Source organism: Spermophilus citellus (genome assembly GCF_964194105.1).
Source record: "Spermophilus citellus genome assembly, chromosome: 3".
NCBI lineage: Eukaryota > Metazoa > Chordata > Mammalia > Rodentia > Sciuridae > Spermophilus > Spermophilus citellus.
Genome location: NC_138184.1, coordinates 178519552 through 178544307, shown reverse-complemented (window position 1 = coordinate 178544307; position 24756 = coordinate 178519552). Strand labels below are relative to the sequence as shown.

Sequence of the window (24756 nt, the reverse complement as noted above, 5' to 3'; positions counted from 1 at the left end):
ATAAGAATTATAATCTATTAGCTGTATGTTAGGCATTGGGCTAAATGTTTTACATACAGTAGATCTATCTTATAAATAAAATCAATTTTGTTAAAAACTCTGAAAAAAATGTGTTAAAGACAATAAGTTACACCTCCATTAGAAATCAGGAAAGCAAAAGATGGTGAGTTATCTGCAGCCTGAACTAGTAGAAAGAATGCTCTGAAAATTTAACATATGGTCCAAGTGGCAATTGTATTTCTATGGGAAGCGGGATGTATCACATTGAGATCTGATTCAATGCTCATCATGCAATCTTCCAGATATATTTTTTCTGTAGATTTGCCTATTGGGAAAAAATGAACTGACCCACAAACATGAGAAGCTATTGTTCCTGAAACTTCTCATTGCAAATTAAAGAACTGGCATGGTGGAATTTATTCATCAGTATCTATGAGGTAAGTGACATGGTCCTTTGGCACCCAGTCACCTCTAGATGAACCAATAATCAGGGACATCCTTAGAAAATAGTGGCCACGTCAAAGTTATCTATGAGGCTGGTCTGGTAGGCTAGCCTGCTCTATCCTATTATGCAATTTCTTTGAATTATCATTCCATATTATTTTACACATGCATTCACCATGCACATATAAAAATGAAAGTCATTTCTTTAGAAATGAAAATGATGGAAAAGACAAAATATGGTGTTTTTTAATGTTCCAGAGCACCACTTTGTGAATTTAGAGTTTAGTTTTTACAGTGGAGAAGGCTGAAAGTATTCATTTTAAAAATAGCACCAATAAGTATTTGTTTTGCTCATTGAAAAAAAATTAGCAGGGCTGGGGTAGAGCACTTGCCTCGCATGTGTGAGGCACTAAGTTTGATCCTCAGCACCACACATAAATAATTAAAGATATTGTGTCTATCTACAACTAAAAAAAATTTTTTTAATTAGCTACCTAAGCAAAAGGAAAAATTAAAATAGAACTTAAGACATATAAACTTTCATCAAAGAATAAATATAAATATCAAAACATTTCAGATGTCCTCAAATATATGCAACACATTCTTACTCAGGGATTGTTTCTGTATAGGATATTTTGTCAGTTTTTGTTTTTTTATGTTATCCCCATAAAGAAGAGATCTATGAATATAGCAGAGTTCGAACATGACTTATCACAATTCTTGACAAAACTTTAATTCACTATCTTGCACCAAGAATTCCAAAGTCAGAATGCAATAAGAACATTAGGACCATGTGTCCTAAATGAGGATAACACTAATGCTATAAATTTTCAGGACATAATCATATTTGTTCTACTACTGAATTTTAACTATTGTGATGGTGGTGTGACAATATACTTTTAGTCTGATTAACTTTTTTTCCCAACCAGTGGTTGAAATTGTAATGAACACTACAGTATTTTCACACAGAATTATCCAGTAATATAAATACCATAAGTAACACAGAGAAGTACTGTAATCTTTAGAATACAGGACTACAAACTAATTATCTAAAATAAAATTAAAGTGTTAAGTACTTAAGCTCTGTGAATCCTATCATGGACATTTGGCATGGGACACATTTATTTAGGATTCATCTTTTGTGATGGTCCCAAAGATCTAAAAATCAACTATGTATAACAAGCTGCATTAATCTCTGAAGAATAAAGCAATAATTGCAGTAATAAACTGACCGGAACAAGAATGATCAAAATTAAGAGCGTATTTTATAAAGATAATCATGAATTATATCAAGAGTATATCATTACAAACTTATTTTAGAAACAAATGAAAAATTATCTTTATCATTTTTCATATGAGGTTGTAGATTTAAAAATTTAGAAAATAAACATTTGTGATTGATATTTATAACAATGTTTCTCATTGGCCCTAAAATAAACTGTGTTATGCATACCATTTGTCCACATAAAGACTTTTATACAAATCTCAATGTAAATGATTTTCCTAAAAACTACATCTCTGCATTTCTTTTTTAAACTGAAAAGTAAACATCCCAATTAGCTATATTTAGTAACTAGCAGAAATAGCTACTATATAGACCTCATCATTTGTTGACTTCAGTGTGATTTATCATAAAACAAATCAATGACCATTATCTGTCTAAAAGAAATGTGAAATAATACTTATGTTAAACACAAGGAACTCAACTGATATGCCGATAATAAAGAATTATTTAACAGTCTTTCATGTTAGCAAAAACCACTTGTCCAAATAATATGTAGTACACTAAAATGGAAAGTTCATGGATCAAGAAATAAGAATGCCTGCATTCTACAATATTCAGATATATTATTAAGTGAAAAAGCAAGGTGTAGATAAATGTATACAATGTGCTACCACTTATGTGAAGGAGAATGTATATATTTATATGGGTTTACAGACATAAAGCAGTTCTTGAAAGTCCTAGAAACTGGTAACTGCTTGCCTCCAGTAGGAGAGGAATGGAAGAACTGAGAGATGGGATAGGAGCAAACTTACCTTTCACAGTACACCTCTTATTTATTTATTTTTTGTCTTTTTTTTTTTGTATGTACATATTATTACCTAGCTGGATTCTCTGACTTCTTCATTTAACTATTAGTGTGACCTTGTGCAAGCACTTACCTCTATTTTTTCCATTTAAAATTAAGTTATACTACATCTCTAGATTTTCCATGTACACATCAACAGAATTATGGCTCAAAAGAAAGAATATACAAAATGCCAGGTGGCAAAATAAAATAAGTATAAGCCTTACTTCGCAGTGACGTACATAAAAAGATATTATAATTATTTGTACTTCATTCCTATCCAACTATAAAAATGGCATAGTAAGCAAAAGAGTTGGGAAAGAAAATTCATGTTTGTGAACTTGACAATGTTTTTCTTCTTCCTTTTTATTCTGTATCAGAAGTAAAAATCTGGTTGATTCCTTGATTTTTACATATCCAACCTATTGCTTCTAGAATATACACTCTCCAAACATTCTAATAAATGAATCAATATTAAAAATGAGTATAATAGGTAGGATTTATGTGGGAGATCCTGATGGGAAAGCTGATAAATTACCCCTATAAAATTAGTCCAGGAATACCCCCCAAAACATCTGTAATATTCCTAAACAGAAGATTCTAAGAGAATCAGAGGTAGCCCAAAGTAGAACAATAGATGGCTTAGACCAGGAAAAGTAGCACAGAAAGAAGACACTGAGAAGAAACTGTAACACCTTACAGGACAGGGAAAATGGGGATAGGTCTAGTGGTCCATTCATTCATAATCCTAATATCATTCATACTGTGGGGTAAAACTGCTAGTGTTGGGTTTCCAAGGGCTTAGAGTCTAATCATATAGATAATGTAATTAAGAATAATTCAATAATAGCACAAAGGATGAAAATGAAAAATAGTAAAGTAGATGATATGTGTTAATTAAAGGAAGAGGTCTCCACCAATTAGAAATGTCAAGAACAGATTTACAGAAGAAATAGAACTTTTAAGTCTGTGATAAACAGTTTTGTGGTGGGGCTGGGAATGTGGCTCAAGCAGTACACGCTCACCTGGCATGCACAGGGCGCTGGGTTTGATCCTAAGTACCACATAAAAATAAAATAAACCCTCATTGCTATACAAAATTACATATAAGAGGTTGTAAGGGGAATGGGAAAATAAACAAGGAGAGAAATGAATTACAGTAGATGGGGTAGAGAGAGAAGATGGGAGGGAAGGGGAGGGGGGATAGTAGGGGATAGGAAAGGTAGCAGAATACAACAATTACTAATAGGGCATTATGTAAAATTGTGGATGTGTAACCGATGTGATTCTGCAATCTGCATTTGGGGTAAAATTGGGAGTTCACAACCCACTTCAATCTAATGTATGAAATATGATATGTCAAGAGCTTTGTAATTTTGTGAACAACCAATTTAAAAAATAAATAAATAAATAAATAAAGATGTTGTGTCCACCGAAAACTGAAAAATAAATGTTAAAAAGTTCTCTCTCTCTCTCTCTCTCTCTCTCTCTCTCTCTCTCTCTCTCCCCTCTCTCTCTCCCTCTTTTCTCTCTTTTAAAAAAAATTATGGTGATAGCAAGGACAAAGTGAAAAAAATCAGCATGAGAAAGCAGTTCTATTAGATGGCAGCAGCGATGGTAGTAGTCAGTAGTAATATGATTACCTATAGTCATCGTTTGGTTCTAAGTCAGTAACCTAGCAAAAATGTTAGAAATTATTTTTCAAACATTGGGCTGCCAAATTTTCTTTATAGAACACTATACAGGAATGATTCATTACATGCTAGTAATATATCAAAATTGACTGATTAGGCTTAAATCTGAGATTAGCAGGCATCTAAACCCAACTTTTTAATAGGGCAGGGCCCCAAGACATGAGAAAATTACACAGGATGTTTAGCAACCTCTTCCCGTATTTTCTTGCAGGTATTAATATTATTTCCTATCACAATCTTCATACTCAGGAGTCGGTTCCACCCAAAAAAACACAAAACCAGGAAATCAAGAGGTGCCAGTTTTACTTTCCCATTAAGATTATGGATTGGGCCTGGTTGATGACATAGAGTACTGTGACTTTTACTACATGAAAAAAAGTCAATTAAAACAAAATAAAACAAAAAATTGTCCTACTGCCCAGTGATCTTGCAAACCTAAAGGAATAATGTTATAACTATTTAACTTTCCACAAAATACACACCATAAATGGATAAAGAATATGTGTGTGTTGTTATTGCTGTTATTGATAACATACTGATAAGCTTTGTAAGAAATTTATAAACAAAATTTACCTCTAAAATATCGGCATAGAACAAGAAAGAATAACAAATATAACGGCTATTTAATGAATGACGTCTTCAATGCAGAAAGCAAAGATTCCAAAATTCTATTCACTGTTCATTTTTGTTGCAATACTTGAAACACCAAAATTACCTTTATCAATAATCTATTAGGAATTTACTGAGGTGGGAATTGATATGTAGAGACTTGTTGGAGGGAAAAATCGAGTGTTTTAAACAAATTAATTAAAAAGACTTGAAACAGACATGAGTAAAAGTGCGGTTCTATGCTACGGCAATATGCCTTGGGTTATAGGTGGGAATATTAGGCTTTTAGGCTGTTACCTATTGATTAAAGTTCAACATGAGAAAGAGTAACCATTTTCAAACATTACAATGGGAATTTGCTGAGGGAGCTTTTCCATTTATTATATAAAGATTGCAAAGGAATAACAAAATAATTGTTTTACTATAGCTATCCTTCTCTAATGTCTCAGCATTTCTATCACTAACTCCAGTTTTTAGGGATCATAACTCACCTATTAAATTTACTCTACTGAATTCTTTCCTTTATTGAAAGATAATTAGTTAATCTGAAAAGCTGGTCAACCAGAGGGAGGAAGGAGAGGAGGGCAAAGGTAAAGACTGGGGAATGATATTGGCTGAATTATAGTGTTGTATTGTGTGCATGTATGATTATATAACAATGAATTATATACAGCTATAATTCGCCAAGAAAAGGTGGAAAAAAGAATAGATATTTATAATAGTTACCTATTCTTTCTATTGGCACAATTAAAAAACTTGTTAATTTAAGTGGCATACAGACTTATTACCCTCTGTATTAAATCAGAAGTCTCAATCATAAGCAGGGCTAACTCTTAAAAAGTCATTCTGCACACCCTCCTAAAGACTACCAGCCTGGGGAATAAACAGGCTGCTTCATTTATGCCTCAAGGAACAAAAATTTCCATTTGAACTCTACTGGCTGTCTACATAGTAAAATCAAGAAAAGTTTTATTGGTAGGTTCTTCCTTCAGAAAGGAGATGAAGAAGGGAGAACCAGTGAGGGCCAGAGGATATATGACAATGCAAGACCTACCTTTATTTGTGATATTAAGTATTCACCAGCCCCAAAAGTGCACCTTTGCAAGTAAAATTAATACATTTCAAGTCACCTGTTTAACTTTAAACAGCATCTCTTTTCCCCTTAGATTCTACCTATAGAGACTAAATCACTTAAATTTATCACATGGACCATGTCTGATTCTGTTAGATCTTGTCACTCAGATGGCTCTCTCTGGTTTTGACGCCTAAACTGGAACAGACACAGATACAGTTCCTGCCTTGGCAAGAGTCACAGAGATTAAATCATTATGCAACCTGAACAAATCAAAGCTATGAGATTCAAATATTGTCTAGGCCAAGAACACTAATAAATTGTTTTATTTTAAAAAATACTTCCTTTTTTAAAAAAAAAAATCTTTTAAATAGGCCTCAGTGATTTTATCTCAAAAGCCCTCTGAATACAACACACAAATCAAATCACATTTCCTAATATTACAATTACACTTCTTAAAGTAATATCAAATACAAGTCATGTTACATATTTTTATACAAGGGTTGGGGGGATAGAGATGAGAGAATTGGTGCTAGCCAAACACCACTTCTAAAGTGAAAAACTGAAATTTACAGAAAGTAGATATTGCTAAATTAACTAACAAGCCAAAAAGATGTAAGGAGTAGTAGATAAAACTGATCCTATTTATTCTTCCTGGTAATCTCAATTCCCTGGACTTTCTTTCCTTGCAGCTAACCTGCATATCCTGCCCCTATCAAGCATTTCTACTTAGATGTCTCACAAGCACCTTAAACCAACATGTCTAAAATTTCCAAGATCTTCCTTAGAAAAGTGCTTGTTCCACCTCCTGTATTCCCTATCTTGAAGAATGGTAACACCCACCTGCCCAATTGGAATGATGAAAACTGGAAACCATACAAATGTTTTCATCTCCGCTGTCTGAAAAATTCTACTTCTGAAATAACTATTCCATCTGTACCCTCCTCTATAGTTTCACTGCCATTACCTTAATTCAAGCCCCATCACTCTGTAATTTAGAATTTTGACACTGGTTCCTAAGTGATTTCCTTACCACAATTCTTCACTCTCCTTGATGTCATGACATAACCCTGTCCTTTCAACAGCTACTCCTAATTTTGAAAATTTAGTTCAACCTACTTACTTGGTTCATAAGGTCTTTTTAAATTTGGCCACTGCTTTGTCTCATATCCTTTCCCTCAATCTGCAATGCAGTTTCAGGTCTCTGTACCGACCTGTAAATTTTTTTGCCTAACTCTTTCAAAACTCAAAAAGAGTTTAGAAACCCCAGGCAAGAGTCTGACAACACCTGCCACAACATTGGAGTACAGTGTGCCTATGGAACAAAATGAAGCAAGTTTGAGAATTGGAATCTGAAGAATCTCATGCAATGTTTTGATCTTTGATACCTGAACAAGCTCTATGGGAAAAAAAAAAAAAAAACTTTGCTGATTGGTACTAATCTATCCCCTGATGATATTTTAAGCAATTTATTTCATCATCTTTTCAATAAAGTTTAAGTTGAAATCTTCAGTCTTTAAAAGGTAAATAAATACCTCATTTCAAACACAACTAGCTGTACAAGTAATAAACTCTTTAATTAACAAGTGATACAAACGCTTGCATCACTCAAGAGCTAACAAGGAATCTGGGTTAATTCAACCTAGTAAATACCTGCTGACCTGCATACCTAGGGCACCACCTATTCATCAAAACAAGGTAAACAAATCTTGCTACCTCAACTCCACAGCCCCAAAACAACTGTAGTCATAGCAGCAACTCATCATAGTCTCAGATCCCTTCAGCTTCCTTCCAACCCCAGTAAGGTTTGTGCTATACTGAGCATATGAAATTAAAAGTTATATGAAGAGGACCTACAAGCAAAACATTCTTAAATTTTTAAAAGAAATTTAAAGAAAATTTCCAAAAACCAAAATTATCAGTACCAGAAGACCAATAAACACGCCTACCCCAATAATATCATACTGAGAATAAAATGCATGTCATCTTCAGAGGGTCAAGTTTTATTCTTAAGGGCAACTGGTCCCTGAAAAGACAACCTGCTCTATCTATACTTGTCTTTATTTGACCTAAAAGCACCATTGTAAGGAGGGTCAGAAATGAGAAATAACTTTCAGATTCACATTTATTATACAACTGATACTCAAGGAAAAAAAGGACAAAGGTTCAGCCTTTGTGTATTGAAACCTTACTGAAAGATAATATCTAAAACAAGTATTTTAAACTGGTTCTGAAGCCCAAGAAACGCATATCTTGTGAATAGGAATAGGTATATCATACTTAAAAAAAAGTCTTTAAAAATATACAGGTATTTTGTATAGGTTTATAGTTCAAAGTGTGGGTCATAGGCCAGAGGCATGGACATCCCTTGAAAAGTCTATTTGAACTGGAAAAATCTCAGGTCCCACCCCAGACAGTACTACTAAGTCAGAATATGTATTTTAATAAGATTCAAATCTTTATATATGTTAAGGTTTGAGATTCTTTAGTTTATAGTCAAGTAGTTCTGGTTACACCATCAAATCAGCTAGATAACTGGTATAAAATATAAGTCAAGCATCCCTAATCCAAAAATTCAAAATCAGAAATGCTTCAAGATTGTAATCTTTTTGAGTGTTGACATGATGTCACAAGTGGAAAATTCCATACCTGACCTCATGTGACAGATCACAGTCAAAAGCAGGAACACTAAAATATTATATAAAATTAGCTTCAGGCTATGGATATAAGGTATATATGAAACATAAATGAATTTCATGATCAGACTTGGGTCCCTACCCAAGTTATCTCATTATGTATATGCAAATATTCCAAAATTTGAAAAATATCTGAAACTCTTCTGGTCTCAACCTTAAGTATATATGAACTATACACAATCTGTATATATACAAGCTCAGTCCCTATAACCAGATATTGCAATCTGATAGATGTAAAGGAAATCCAAATATTTATGTTTGCAATTTTTATATGCAATTTGAATTCATATTCTGATCAAACAACCACTAGTGTAACCCAAGAAGTTTTGGCTTTACCAGTATATAGAACTCTTTTAAATATCAAACATTGAAAATTAGATTTTATGTATTCAAAATACTTCAGGCACTCTGTTTAATAAAAGAAGACAAATGTTACTTTGTGTATTTACATAAAGTTCTTCACAGGAGATCCAATAATCAATCTCTATAGAAAAATTGAGGTTAACCTAGAAGTATGCCCTTCTCCAAAAGACCCAAATTGTTCTATGTTGAAAGACAATACATTAAAATCACAAGGAACTACTATCATAAACTTGTGATTTTTTTATTACAAGAGTCAACCAAGAGGGCAACTTTATTCATGCTAATAGCAATTCAAATACTTAATTCAATCAATAACAAAGTCAAAAACATAAGAACTAAAATATGAAAAACTACTTATCAACTTCACAGATTATCACTATTAGCATGTAATCCAAGTATGCAAGTGTGTGTTTAGAGACTAAATTAAGTTAGGAATAAAGACAAACTAGTAATACTTATCTCAATAATAGTCAAAAATAAAGATTTTCACATTCTTCTGGAAGAGTTTTGCAGGTCAATTAACTGATATTCTCCATCCAAAACTCATTCCCTCCACAAGTCCTACAGGGCACATATCCACATACCAGACACTGTACTGGGCACTAAGGATGCAAGCAGCCCTACTTCAAAGGTCCTTTTCAGTCTATTTAGGGAAATGACAAATTATCTGTGTATCTGGCAATAATTTCTCTAAAGGAATAGGTAGAGTAAGATGAGTACACTGAAGGGACATCTACTCCTGCCTTGGAGACAGGGAAGAAATGAGTGCTGAGAGAGTAAGGGTGAGTGATACAAGGGATATTTCAAGCTGAGCCAACAGAGCCTTGTACAAAGAGCACAGCTCAAGATTTTGCACTTTAGAAAAATCACTCTGGGGCTGGGGATGTGGCTCAAGCGGTAGTGCACTCACCTGGCATGCGTGCGGCCCGGGTTCGATCCTCAGAACCACATACAAATAAAGATGTTGCCTCCGCCGAAAACTAAAAAATAAATATTAAAAATTCTCTCTCTCTCACTCTCTCTTTAAAAAAAAAAAAAAGGACAGAACAGAAAAGAAAAGAAAAATCACTCTGGCTTTAGTATGGCGTAATGGAGCAAGATGGAGCCAAGTGGAAGAAAGATCAGTTAGCCATTACCTTAGTGCTAGTGAAGGTATGAGATGAAGAATTAAACTAAGAAACAGGCAAGGCTCAGGATAAAAGTGAGCAAATTGAAGACGTGTTAAAGAAGTATAAACAGCAGACTACAAGAATGATGAAACGTATGTTACGGGTGGAAGAAGCCAAGAAAAACTTGTATTTCTAGGTAGCATATTTGCAACAAAGTGAAGATATGTTGTTTTTGATATGGTGACTAAGAAACATTCACATGGAAACATCCAACAGAACAAATTTTTGCTACACCCACGTCAGATAGATGCTAATCTCCAGGATACATAAAGAACTCAAAAAACACCAAAAAACCAAACAACCCAATCAATAAATGGGCTAAGGAGCTGAACAGACACTTCTCAGAAGAAATACAATGGATCAACAAATATATGAAAAGAATGTTCAACATCTCCAGTAATTAGAGAAATGCAAATCAAAAACTACTCTTTAAGATTTCATCTGACTTCAGTGAGAAAGGTAGTTATCAAGAATACAAGCAACAGTAAGTGTTGGCAAGGATGTGGAGGGAAAGACACTCATACATTGCTGGTAGGACTGCAAACTGGTGCAACCAATCTGGAAAGCATTATGGAGAGTCCTTGGAAAACTTGGAACGGAACCACATTTGACCCAGCTATCCTACTCCTGGTCTATAACCAAAAGACTTAAAATCAGCATACAATAGTGACAGCTGATTACATAAATCAGATGAAAGTCATGAAAAAAGTTTAAACACTTCTTAAGAGTGGCCAGGTCTTATTTTTCTTCAAATCCCAAATACTTGGTATAGACCTTGGCATAAAATAATTGCTCAAGTGTAAATGGATGAATAAATGGGTAAATGAAAGATAAAGAAATGTAAAAGGCCAATTAACTTTAGCAATGAACTAATGCATGCATTGATTAGTATTTATTCATTTCCATACATTTCAAATCTAACCTATTTTTGATGACTCTGGATAAATTAATTCAGTTTATAAAGAAGGAAAGTGTATCTTTTGGAAAATTCCCCATTCAACAGTATAGTTTTTAAGCTTTGAATTTGAGGGGAAGCTGCTGTCACCTGAAATATCAATTTAAACAGATTATCTCCCAAGATCTTCAATAAACAAGACACTACACATTGAACACCCCACATAATAAGAGGTCTCTGACATCAAGCAGTGCACAATTCCTACAATTATTTTATACCCCAGCTTAAGAGCCACCTTTCCAAAAAGCTTTCTGGAGGAAATGCACAGAAATAATATTTACACAGGAAAAAGGTCTAGTGATCTATTACTTGATTGAAACTCCTGAAATGCAAATTGTTTCCATGAGATGGGTGACATTAAAACTGATTTAAACTGAATCAAGATCAAACCAGGTTCCATCTTCTGGTTAGAAAGGGTACACAGTGTCTTCACTAAAGTGTAAGTGTCGGAGTAACATAATTGTTGATTCTCATCCTTAGGGGAATAAATTCAAAAGTCAGAAGGAAAGGCCACTGCTATTTTAGAAAGGCTAGACCTACGGACCAAGGTCTACGGGAATGAAGGAAAATCTAGGACTCTTTTACATCTGTGTAATCCTATCTTTTTTGCCTGAGCTGATAAGTTATCATCTGTCCACTCACTTAACAAATAGGTTTTAGGCATTACTATGTCCCAAGCATTGTGCTAGGCACTGGGTCTACACAATCACCACAGACCCTTACATAAATCTTTTCAGTGGGAAGACAGACATCAAACAAATTAATGCATAAATATAAATATACTTACAAATTACATTAAATGACAAGAAAAAGATGACACAGAACTACAGATGAGACATAGTTTAAATTAATTTTATTTAGGAGTGACATTTAAGCTGAGGCTTAAAGGATGATAAATTACTCAAGCGATGAGGATACAATAACAGATCTGTGGTTTAGGAAGATTGTTCTGGCAGCAGCATGGAAGAAATATTAGGAAAGAGCAGAGTTAAGAAACTATTACAACAGTGAAAGTAAGAGATAAGAATCCACACTAAACCAACTAAAGGTGGAGATGGCAAGGAGGATCCAAATGTGAACAACATTCAGAGGCAGGATGGATAGATACTGGTCATTGATTGGGTAGAGTGTGAGGGAAATAAAGTATTTGCCAGTATTCTATCAGCTTAAGTAATTGGGAAGATAAGGGTAAGAATAATTGAGATAGGAGAAATTTGGTAGGAGAGATAGGTTTGGTTTCCCAAGAAGGTGAGATGCACTGTATAGAGCATTGTATTAGTCAGACACAAAGGTAAATCATAAAAAAGAATTACCCAAAAATCACTAAATGCATACCCACACAGTATGTAATTAATTATGGATTAATATGGTCAAGAGTGAGATGAGTACACTGAAGGCACATCTACTCCTGCCTTGGAGACAGGAAAGAAATGAGTGCTGAGAGAGTAAGGGTGAGTGATACAAGGGACATTTCAAGCGGAGCCAACAGAGCCTTGTACAAAAAGCCTTGTACAAAGAGCACTGCCATGAGCTTGAACTTGTTATGGCTACTAGTAACAATGGCAGAAGCTAGGAGGTGCACACAAAGGAGGAAGGTGATGGAGACCATGAGTAACAGAAATGAAGAGGAACTCACATATTAGAAGATGAAGTAATGGGAAAAGAAGTAAAAGCAAAGACAGACTGTAGACTACTGATAGACCTGAAGATAATGGAAGTAATGTTCTGGCCTTCCTTCTTTATTCCTTCAATATTCTCTTAGCACCTGTTATGTGCCAGGTACACTGCAAAGAATTGGTACATAAGACATAATTTTCTTGTAAACTCAAAATACATTCATATATCCACAGCCTGATGCTTACCAAAAAAGGAAAGAAAAGAGGAAGGGGAGGCAGGAAGGAGGGAGGGAAGGAAAGATGCAAGCAGAGAGGGAAGAGGAGGATGGAGGGAGGAAGAAACAAATGAAGGCAGGAACCAACCAACCAACACACCCACCCACCCCGAGTTTCTTTACTCAAGGAAATAAAATATCAAAAAGGTCAACAAATTCTTGGACAATTAAAAGCTGCTGCCACCAAAAATGGCATGAAACTACAGCACAGAGGAAAGGTCCATAAAATAATGATATGCTTTAACTTAATAAACTGCTGTGTATCTTGGCTTTATCCAGATGTTACACCTGACTTTTCATTAAACAGTTGGATTAATATCAAGAAGGAGGCAACGAACATGAAATGGCAAAGCAAGATAACCAGAAACTAAGTGTTGGAAAATATTTCAGCAGCAAATTGATACAATTTCGGTGATCACTACAACAGTAATATTTGTTGAGTTCTTACTTGAATGAAGCATTATGCTAAATATATTATATACAACTTTGATAAATTTTGCAATAAATCTACCTATAGTTTCTAATGCCATCATTTTACAGACAAGCAAAAAGTTACTTGCCCAAACTACATAGCTAGTAAGTACAGGAACCAGGACTTGAACTCAGGTCTGCATGACTTAAAAATCTATGCTTTAACCACTGATTCTTTTCCCCAAAAAGAATAGAATGTTGCCAGGTTTATGATGGACACTTTACAGTGTCTATTTTGGAGGAATAAATGACAGTTTATATAGCTACAAATGGAGACTAAGCCCAAATGCAAGTGGAAAAGCAGAAACAATACTTCCGAGGATTTACTAAATTACCAACGCAAACTGTGCAGCATATTTGTGTGTGTCTGGAAAATAGCAACAACTGCCAGAATGGCCTAATATGTTGCTTCAGAAAATGTAATTGCTCTCTCTCTCTGAAAACTTCAGGCTGCCTATGAATCTACAAAGCCAAAGATGAAAATGACACCAAGCAGTTCAGAAAGGAACTGCAGGTGCAGATCAAAGGAATAGTCCCCACATTTTCTCTGTATGGGAAGGACTTTTGATTCTGCATTCAAATAACTGTCAAGAGCATAGGCCACCTTTAACTCTATCACCTTTCAAAAGGAAGAAAAGCACATATGTTGAAAGCTTATTACCTTCTAGCACTGCCCTTTTAAAAAGTTCTCACCAAAAGATTCTTTTTACTGGGCTTAGGGCCATGTCTTATGCCACTGACTCTGCTACCATGATCACAAATGATAGGACCAGCATAGAGTACCTGACCTAAGAGCAGCCAGGCTACAGACTGGCCAGCAACCTACAAAGAGATCTGGCATAAGAGATCTGCCCACTAGGCAATCTAACTATCTGAACCAACCAGAATTTTCCTCACAAGAGTTGGGACTCAAGCTATATGGAGAGAAAAAGTAGCTCAAAGACACAGAGAAGGCAGGTAGGAGAAAGCAATAAGGTGGTTATAACCATATTGAGAAGATGAGTGAGGTTATTCATTTGCTATTATTGTTTTAAGAAAAAGCAAAATCTAAAAAGGGCTAATAGCAACAGAAAAGCAATACTTCTGCCCCTAAGAGGGTAACATTCAGGCCATTGAATTTTCCTGTAACACCTAGAAACTAGGAAAAGTCAATGCAACCCAAATCTCTATGGTGAAGCCAAGTTGTACAATTACTCCTTTATTCTTATAAGGCCAGGCCACTTCTATTTCTGCTCATAAAGCCTCCTAACAAACCCATTACTAGTTACAAACCAAGTAAAAATTTGTGCTTATAACCGAAAGAAAAAAGAAAAAACCACCATAATAACACAATATTTTTATTTTAAGGTTTACATGCACACACCTGTGATTAGACAACATGGATGGTGGCTGGCAATCCAAGTATTGTGGATCTAACTTCCATTTTGTGCCATCTGAGGTTTGAACACTGTCAAACCTAGGGAAGAGCCTTCAAAGAAGTATCCTAAACCTTAAAAATTAACAATCTATGTCATAATAATTTTACAGTTAAAGATTAAAAAGATATCTAGGGCAGTTACAGAAAAACAAAAGCATCTCCTTTTTTCTTGCTCTTATGTATGCATAGATCTGTTTGTGTTGGCATTTTGTGGCAAATAAGTGAATTGGTTCTTTTTAGAATCACACTGAAACAAGAGCTGACTAGTCAAGATGGCCAGGCAAAGAAAGGACAAATTGGAAAATCATGCAGATGTTTTGTAGAAAGTATAACTTGAGGATCTGAGTCTTGAAAATTATTCATAAATTTCACTAAATGTGTTCATGTTTATCTTTATGAGTCCATTAAGCTTGGCTTAGCTTCCCAAAACCTGCCCATACAAAGGAAAGTGCTCCGAATATTCAACACCTACAAATGCCCTATGGGTTGCATCTCAAGGGACTCAATGTATCTAGTAAGCAAAAGGCATTAAAATAACATGACGACTCTCCTATATGAAGCTTTTATCTTCCTAACACAACTTCTCTGTCAAAAATTAAACTACATAAAAATCCTTTCTCTAAAAGTCTTTTTTCATGTAATTCAACCACTTGTTCACATTGTGTTCCTAGTGCTTCACTATTTTTTCTTTACAAGTAGTCCTTGCTTTTTCTTTCCAGTCAAAATAAAAGCTATCTGTCACAACTAGCAGGTATTTTGAGGTTCAGGTATGCCAAAAGCATCTGTTTACTCAGGAAATCTGAATTGGTTTTTTAAAAACATGTTAGCAAAGCCAAGAAAGAAAGTCTGACTAAAAGATACAGTTTTATTTCTTAGAGCTAATTCTTTTTCAGTATAATTCCACAAACAGAGGGATTAAAGTTCAATATTCAAAAGCCAAATTGTAATAAAAACTATATGCACTTAAGGTTCATTCTGATGTAAAAATTTTTCATCTGGATATAACATCATTACATACTCTTGTATTCAAAGTGTTACTAGATTATATATAGCAGGACACCCAAATAGGATGCAAGTTACTATTATTCAAGCATTCAAAGTGTGGTGAGTTTTTAAACTTGTTTTATTTTGAGGTATTTGGGGTGGGGGGCTTATTTTGTTTTAGCTGTTTTTCCAACTGCATCTTTCTCTCATTTAAACATTACAATGTTTTGTGTGACAGGAATATGCTTCAGACACCTGAAACACTTAAACCATTAAAAAGACACAAAGCCCGGTTCAGGAGACTGAGGCAGGAGGATCGCAAGTTCAAAGCAAAAGTGAAGCATTAAGCACCTCATTGAGACTCTGTCTCTAAACAAGATATAAAATAGGGCTGGGGATGTGGCTTAGTGGTCTAGTGCCCCTAAGTTCAATCCCCAGTACCAAAAAAAAAAAAAAAAAAAGCCACATAAAAGGCCACACAATTCAGGTGTAGGAACCCCAGCATCAGATCTGAAGTTCAAAATATAAAGGTTCATCTAAACCTAGAGACAAGGGTTCTATGGTAATGCAAATTATACTAGTCCTAGAAGACTAGAAATTCTAAAATCATCCCCTTACCCTTTAAAAAGGAAGATTAAGAACAGTCGGGTATATGGGGAAACTCTCCCAGCAGATAATTTAACAGTAGTAAGGTTTTAGCTGAAATTTGGAGAACTGCCACTAATGACTACCATGGGTAGCGCTTTTGATGAATGCCATTTCTTTTTATCTCTTCATGACACATTCACCAAAGAAATTTCTGACTCAGCTAAATGGTACTCTCCTGAGGAATCTATTCTTTCCATAAGTGAATGCTTTCTTTCAAATAGTACTACACATCTCCAAGTTTTGACCCATGTCAATATTTTCCACATGACCAAAAATATCTGGGTGATAGATACTAATGAGAATTTTGAGACAGATGGTTTATTCTGGGAAGAAGTCATAAAAGCAAAGCTTAAAATTTCCTAATGCCTTTTCAAGACAAATTTCTAAGAATGATAAACTATTAATGCCTGACTAAGAGAGAATTTAGTAGCAAGTAACACAGTTGGTCATCTTCAATATTCCAGTGAAACATAAAAGCTGCAGATAAAATCTGATGTGCAATGAAGTTCTCTGTCCTAATGCACAGATTTTTCCATCTATATTTTAGTAGGTAATAATAAAATTCCACATTTGAACATGCTAAGCAGTGACTTATAATAACATCATCTAACATTTACTGTAACATGCCAGGCATTATTCTAAGTGCTTTACAAATAATTTTCATCTTATCCTCAAAATCAACCTGAAATAGGGAATATTATATCTGTTTTATAGGTGAGGTAGCACTAAGGCACAGAATGTCTGAATAAACCTCAGTCACAATGAAAAGAATTTGTGAATCCAAAATTTTCACCAATTAATCTAGTTCCCAATCATTATATTAGGCTGCCAATAATATATGGAATGTTCTTTGCAAACAGTTAAATGTGCAAATGTAAGGCTGTTCTAAGGGCACAGACTTTGTTTTGAGATTTAAGACCAACTCCCCTACTAGATATGTAAGCCTGAGTACATCACTGAACTTCTCTAAGCTTTAATTTTCTTTCTATTAAATAAGGATAATGAAGAAATAGGTCTTACTTTGTAGGACTTTTGGTAGGATTAGGGGCATTGTGCATGTAAAGAGTAGATAACTTGGCATACAACAAACACTCCATAAGTGTTTTTACCAGCTATTACTAAGAATTATTTTTATTTTCATAAACTCACATCTTAGTACTGGTGGTGTGTCCTAAAATAAACAAGATCCATCAATTTTGGGATAATGAAAAATTAACACTCAAAATCTCAAAGTATATGATAGCATAACTTTGAAATGGAAAGGCTACTATTTAATACCATCATCAAACATTTATTTAAAGTGCCTGGTATACATGAAAATATACTAGGCACTGAATGAAATTATCAAGACAGTCCCCGATATGAAAAACACATAATCAAGTAAATTAATTATTCTGAATTGGCACAAACAGCAAAACATCCAGCTTTTGAGCCTTTTTTCCAACTAGACACCTATGGTCTTTGTTAAACACTCCTACACCCCTACTTCTGGTGGAATAGTATTAAAATACATAAAAGCACTTAAAAATATGCCTCCTCCCAAATCCAGTGTAGAGCAACAAGGATTCAAGAGGAACTGAGCTGTACTTTCCATGCTCTTACCTTCCTTCCAAAAAACATTTTAGCTATCTCAGTACCAAGAATCTCTTTTAATTAAACAGAAGAGAACAGGACAAGATAAGAGCTGAAGCTCAAAGGAAAAGGATATAGAAACAAATTATGAGAGAGAAGAGAAATGAATTTGGAAAGCTGGAAAAGCCTAGATAAGGTAAGTTTAAGTGAAATGTGGTTTTATTCTGTATTTCTACCATGTGCCTAATGCCTAAGAAACCAAACTAACATCTGCTTATAAGATTGCTGATGCACAGTCCTTTTGGCTCTTAAAGTCAGAGAGACGGTTAAGAACATCATAGAGTACAGAAGGATTTTGTCTAAGAACACAATCAACATCATGCTGCATATACCCTATTGTCTTCAGAACAGCTAAATGCCATAACTAAATCATAATCCGGGCAGACCATGGACTCCATTGGAAAAATAACTTCTATAACTCCAAAATAAGGATCTAGACTATTTCCTGGGGCCATTACAGGATGCCTAGAAACATAATTTCTAAAACTTTAGAAGCATTTCTAACTCATCTCATGGTGATGAGTGGTCATGCTATTCAAAAAGATCTTTTGCAAGTTTACAATAGTGACTGATATCCATTTGTGCTTACTTCCATACATCTTTGCCTTAGCACCTAGAGGAAAACTATTCCTTCTCTACCCATAACTTTAAGCCACAGCAAAACCATAATACTTTCTGCTACTGCATCCATAGTTTTAAAGCAAACTGAGTAGAACAACTTACACCAAGTTTATTTCTCTGAAAAAAAAATGAATATACTTTCCAGCAATAAAAAATAATTTGTGTTCAATCAAAAAACTTGGTTCATATGTACAAAACTCAGTTAAAAATTAAGGGTGGGTAATTTATATATTTTTTCAAAGTTTTCTTTCTTCAAGTAAGTATTAGAGAAGGGGAAAACAGATGCATGAACCAAAAGTGATTGAACAAGTGATATCTACAAATTCTAATGAACTTTTGCCACTGTTAGCTGGGCCTCAACCAGTTTTCATTTATACTATTCAAACTTAGGAAATACAAACTATACATACATGTTATTATTTGTTCTCTTCTACAACACTTAGCAATGGAAAGCCTCCTTATGAAGATAAGATGAATTCTACAGAAAACGTATTAATTGATGTAATAGCAGTAGATATAATTTACAGCCAGAGACATATCTTAATATAAAATAAGCAGTTTCTCATGGTGCTTTCTATGCTTAATTACTCCTCACTAAAACAAAGCAGTCACACAAACATTTGCTTTACCCATCTATGTGCAGAAAAGATTATGGCAGAAATTTCTTAGACCTCTTGTCCTCAAGAGCCTCACACCTGAAATTCTGAAATGAGAGAGCTCAAGAGTCAAAATAATAACAAAAAATGAGGATGAATTTTATCAGAAAGAAATAAGAATAAATACTAATTGTTTGTTTTACCTTTCTAAACTGGTCCCAGCATAACCTCGGTTGTATCTGTCATGATCCATTAACATGGTTACTATAAAATGTTCCCAATCTCTCTAGGCCTTTCTAATTCAGACAAGACCTGACAGTGCTGTTTTTTCTATATGACCCAGATGAAATCTTTCAACAGTCCCTGGAACACTCATTTTCTCCTTAAGTCCTGTTGTGAATTATTAAGGAGAAGAGATATTATGAATGGTCCTACGGAAACTGGTAGGTGGATTAAGAGTCTTCCAGCAATTGACCCCCACCAGAAATATCAGGCTATTTTTTTCCCTTCCCTACACTATTTAACTAGTAAACTAGAGTGGAAAAGGCTAATACAGAAATGAGAAGATGCAAACAGCAAAGAGCTATTCTAAGCCTTTTAAGAATTCTTTTTACTGATTATTGCTACTTAAGTCTGGAAAATATTTTAGAATATGTCTTATGTGTAGGAATGCATAAAAGATAACACCTTGCAAAAGGGAAAACATACAGGTTTAATAATGTGCAACTAATGAAGAAGGTTTATAAATGAAATACCACCTGCCCTAAATATATTATGCTCTGAGCCATTAAAGTTAAACCTACAAATAAAAATTTTCCATCTGTGGAAAAGTAATCTGTTTTTAAATTAAAAAGAAATCATTACTTCTTAAAAATAAAACTATCAAGATATAATTCAAGTAGCTGCTCATAGTCACTGAAAGTTTAAATTTGATAACAAAACATTTAACTTTCAACCAATGCACCCTTGTTGAAGCACATTTAGCTGAAATAACTTTGAGTCTGGTTTATTTTCATCACATATAGTACATTTTTCCAACAAGAGCATGTACATTCAATATAGAACATTTCCAGCAACAATTACAGTCTTTCTAATTTCCTTTCACAGTATATTTTAGTGCAAAGCACTAAGAGGGTAAATGTTTTTCTAGCTATAGAGCATTTTATTATGACCTTGTGAATCTCCAACATTTTAAAATTTTATACAAAAAGTATATTGGTGGACAGGGTCCCTTCTAAGTACAGGTGTAAACCTATATAAAAACATGGTATATTTTCTTCTGTACCCTTTAAAATTATAATTTGACACAAATTACTAAAAAATAAAATATTCCCTAAAAAGTACAAAATATTGATACACAAAAACCTGCCCAAAATTTCATAAAGATAGATGTACTTCTATTTTTTCTAAAATCTTGATTACAAAAATGGACAAGAATTCATTATTCTCTAAATTTTACAGTAGAAATCAAATAATAGCTAAAGTGGTCATTTTAAATTTTTCTTGGGAGGAAAAAAAAAATCAGGGTTTATACCCCCATCTTCCTTTTTAGCAATGTTTAAAGAAATAAACTAGTATCATAGAAGTGGTTGTGCATGGATTGTCTGCATCCATAAAACATCAGGAAGCTATTTACTACCTTCATATTAACATTAGTAAATGTGTGGTCTTTAAAAAAATAGAAACTGAAAAATAAGGTTTCATCTATCATTAAAGTGCTTTATATAAAATTTAAATAGGGGAATGTTTAATTTTCATAAAAACCTCAGATGTTTAAATGAAAAATGTGATGATCCATGCATGAAAATGAGCTGGAACTTTCTGAAGTATATACTTTAGAATAAAACTTCAAACATTCAAGTACTAGAAAACAATTTAGAAATAAATGGATGTGAAAATGATTACAAATATTTAGTAGGCTAAATATTTATAATGTGCTGACACTAAGTTGTCTTTTGTTCCTAATATACACTTACTAGAAAATCATATCTGTACAATCCAGAAAAAAAAATTGCCAAATACAGTGAAACAAAACTAAAATCACTAAGATATAAAATCTATGTCAATTAAACCAATGTTTTTTTCAGGATGTTGATCACTTTAGTCAACAAAGTATGTGGAAAACAAAAATTTGCAACATTTTTGTAGAAACTGTAGACCAAATTCACAAGGTCAAGGTGGTTAGCTGATGGACTGTGATGACGGTATGTAATGTCATAGCTACTTGAAAGTGATGCAATAGGCATTGCCTTAGAAATAAGTAGTTAGATGGCTATTATTTTAGTCAGAAAACAGAATTACAGTTGAAATTTTATGAAAATGTTTTTCTCTTGTTTTTTTCCTCATAGTACCATGTGAAGACGTAAGTGGTTCTAACACCAATTTAAAGTCTTTCCACAAAAATGAACTCCAAACCTTTTCGTACATCACTTGAAGTTATCTGAGGAGAAATGGGAATAAATGAACACTTTTGAGTTTACCAATAAAATTTTGGTCTTAAAATTACACAACAGTAAATGACTTCTAAAGGATGGTTTCATCTCAAGTTTTCCACACATTTTTTTTTAAATGTGATAATCAAACCACAATTTAACCTACTCAGCATTCAAACTAAGTATTTTGCTTTAGAACCTGAATTTAATATCTGAAGCTAATTTAATACTTATTAAATACATTAAATGCCTTATTATGAGGGACACAGGTAATTGAAGGTAAGCTATAAAATTATATAGACTTGTAAAAAACAAGTCTAGGAAGTCTAGTCCTTATTGTACACTGCATTTTTAAAACCTACTTTTGTTCCAAACCTTCTTTAAAAAGTAATGTTTTTCTTTCTTCCAAACAGGGATTTTGCTTTTCTTGCAATGCATAACCACCACCAAAAAAAAAAAAAAGAAAGAAAGAATGATAGAAAAATCCCTATTTAATAATGAACTATGTCAATATTATCACCAAAAAGTTTATTAAACAGAAAGGGAAAAATAAAGAGAATATGAACCTAAATATCACCTTTTTCTATGAATTAAAACTAAAAAACATTCACTAACACGCACTCCCATGGAAAAGGAAAAATATCCAAACTTTTGTTTACCAACTTTCCCTCTTTGCCTGGAAGCACTGTGGTTAAGTAAATAATAAATGCTAATCATTCTAAATTCAATTTGGGGATTTTTTTTTTTTCTGAGTGCAGCACTTTATTTAGCCGTCACAGATTAATTTTTACAATAATTACAGTGCCTCAAAAGATTATTTCCTATAATACTCACCTTCATAAATGCATTCTATTTAACTTTCCTACATTAATTAGTAGACTAAGTCACTGAATCAAATTAAACCTGTGCAAAGTTAGTTAAACAGAAGACTTCTATTGTAAACATAAGTCAAAATAAATGTATATATTTTACAACATTAAAAAGCAAAGCACTGACCCTGTGCCATCTATCTATAACTACATTGCATTGTCCTGTGGAAGGTAAGTTCTGAAGTAAACTTTTGTTCCCAAGACACTGGAATAAAGGTCACTGAAGAGGTAAATGCAATATGCACATCACTCTTGCAGTTCCCACTGCCATAAGGTATATATGGAAGCAAATACGTGTTAAAATGGAACCAGCTATAAATTATGGTCAAATGATTTTTTTTTTTTTAAGTTCGATGGGGGGAAAAAAGCAAAACTCTGTAACTGTTCCTCACCAGACAAGAGCCTTAGATCTTGTACTTCGGCCTTTGGTTTTGTTTCCTTCAGGTGAATTGGAAGCATTTGCCTTATGAGTTTTCTTATGATGTTCAAGGTAAGTCTTTTTGGCAAATGCCTTTCCACACTTATTGCATCTGTGAAGAGAAAAGTTTTTTGTGACTTTTACTTCAATACCGACGTCAGCTACTTCATATTTTTTACTAGGAGAATTAGAAGTGCCATCATGTTTTGAATCACTATGTTTTGCTTCATCCCTCGAAGGGCCTCTTTTTGCCACTTTATTTAGAACAAAATCAATAGGCTTTTTTATAGCTCTGATCTCTAAACTGGCTGTTATTTTCCCAAGATAGCGAGATGACTTTTTATGAACCACAGTTATGTGTCGTATCACATCACGTTTCCGACGAGTTTCGTAAGTGCAAAGAGGACACTTGTAAAATTTAACATAAATGTTATTTCCATCTGTGTGCAACTCGATGTGTTTAGTCAAGTTCTGTTTGGAAGTAAACTGACGTTTACAAAGTTTACAGTAAAGCTGCTTAAAGTCAAAGCCAGCTGAAAGTTTTGGTTTCCTAGTTTTTTGCTGGCCACCTGCAGCCGAGGGACTAGTTGATTTAGGGCTTTCAGCGTCTTGTTTAACTTTATTTTTCTGTGCTGCCGGTGTGTTCTTTTTTTCATTTGAATGATTTGTTCCCTTTAATTCATTCTGTGGAGAATGGGTAATGGAAGGGGGTGAAGATTCTACAGAATCTGCTGGTTCAACTTTAACTTTTATTTCTGAACTGTTGGCAGTATTATTAGGGCCTTTCTCTCTTTTAGAGTTTGTTCCCGAAAGAGTTATCTTGTGGACAATTTGCATATGTCTTTTAAGCATTATTTGTGAACTATATTTCCTCTTGCAAAGGAGGCATTTGCATGCAGTTAAATTGTATTCAGCCTTTGAAGACGACTTTTGTTTTCGAGTCTTAAAAGATTTTTTAGGAGAAACAGAATCCAGGAACAAAGGTTGCCCGGGCTTTGTTGCTATATCTGGAGTAATTGAATCCCTCCTTAGTCCTCTATGAACTTCATCAAAATGCCTCCTTACATTCGCTTTTGTAGCAAATGATTTACAACATACTGGACAACTCCTACTTAATGAAACTAGAACATTCTTATTGCGTCCTTTAGAGGATTGGTTTGGATTCTTTCGTGTTTCAATGTACTTTTTCAGTTCTTCCATCTTTTTCTTGTGCACTTTTCGAATGTGGCGGCGAACACCTCGTCTAGAATTGAATTCTTTTCTACAAAGACAACATATCAACTGGTGACCAAAATCAGAATTGTCAGAAGTTTCCAAGTCAGCCTGTGATTCCTGGGGTTGTTCATCAGATGTAGGTACAACTTCATCTGCAACAATCTCAACAGGAGGGGTCTCTACAGTTTCCTCCTCTGTGTCAGTAACTGGTACTGTTTTAGATTGCTCAGTGCTAGCTTCCTGTATTTGAACTTCAGTTTGTTCAGGAGTACTGCTTGACTCTGTGACTTCAGTAGGATTATCAGTTCTTGAAATATATTGAAACACTGCATTCTGATTTGTTTCTATGGGTTCTAGCTTAATAATATATTCTCGCTTGTCCACGCTTGGATATATGGCTTCTAGGAGATCATTTATGGCTTGGCTTTGTTTATCATTTACATCAGGAAGGTCTGTTAAGGAAAAATCAACATTTTAATCTGAAATAATTG

At 34.1% G+C, this 24756-nt stretch overlaps 1 protein-coding gene across 2 annotated transcripts in view; it reads right to left on the bottom strand.

The window, feature by feature from the left end:
* Positions 1–24756, bottom strand: part of ZNF800 (zinc finger protein 800) — a 49491-nt gene that overhangs the window by 9897 nt on the left and 14838 nt on the right. The window contains exons 5-6 of one of the 2 annotated variants that reach the window (XM_081287118.1): positions 23025–24717; positions 13093–21771 (exon numbers count right to left, since the gene is read on the bottom strand). In XM_081287118.1, coding sequence (XP_081143244.1) covers position 21771; positions 23025–24717 — 1694 coding nt within the window. In that variant the 3' untranslated portion in view covers positions 13093–21770. Of the gene's footprint in view, positions 1–13092; positions 21772–23024; positions 24718–24756 lie in introns of those variants that run through there. The other variant, XM_081287117.1, reaches the window with a different exon arrangement.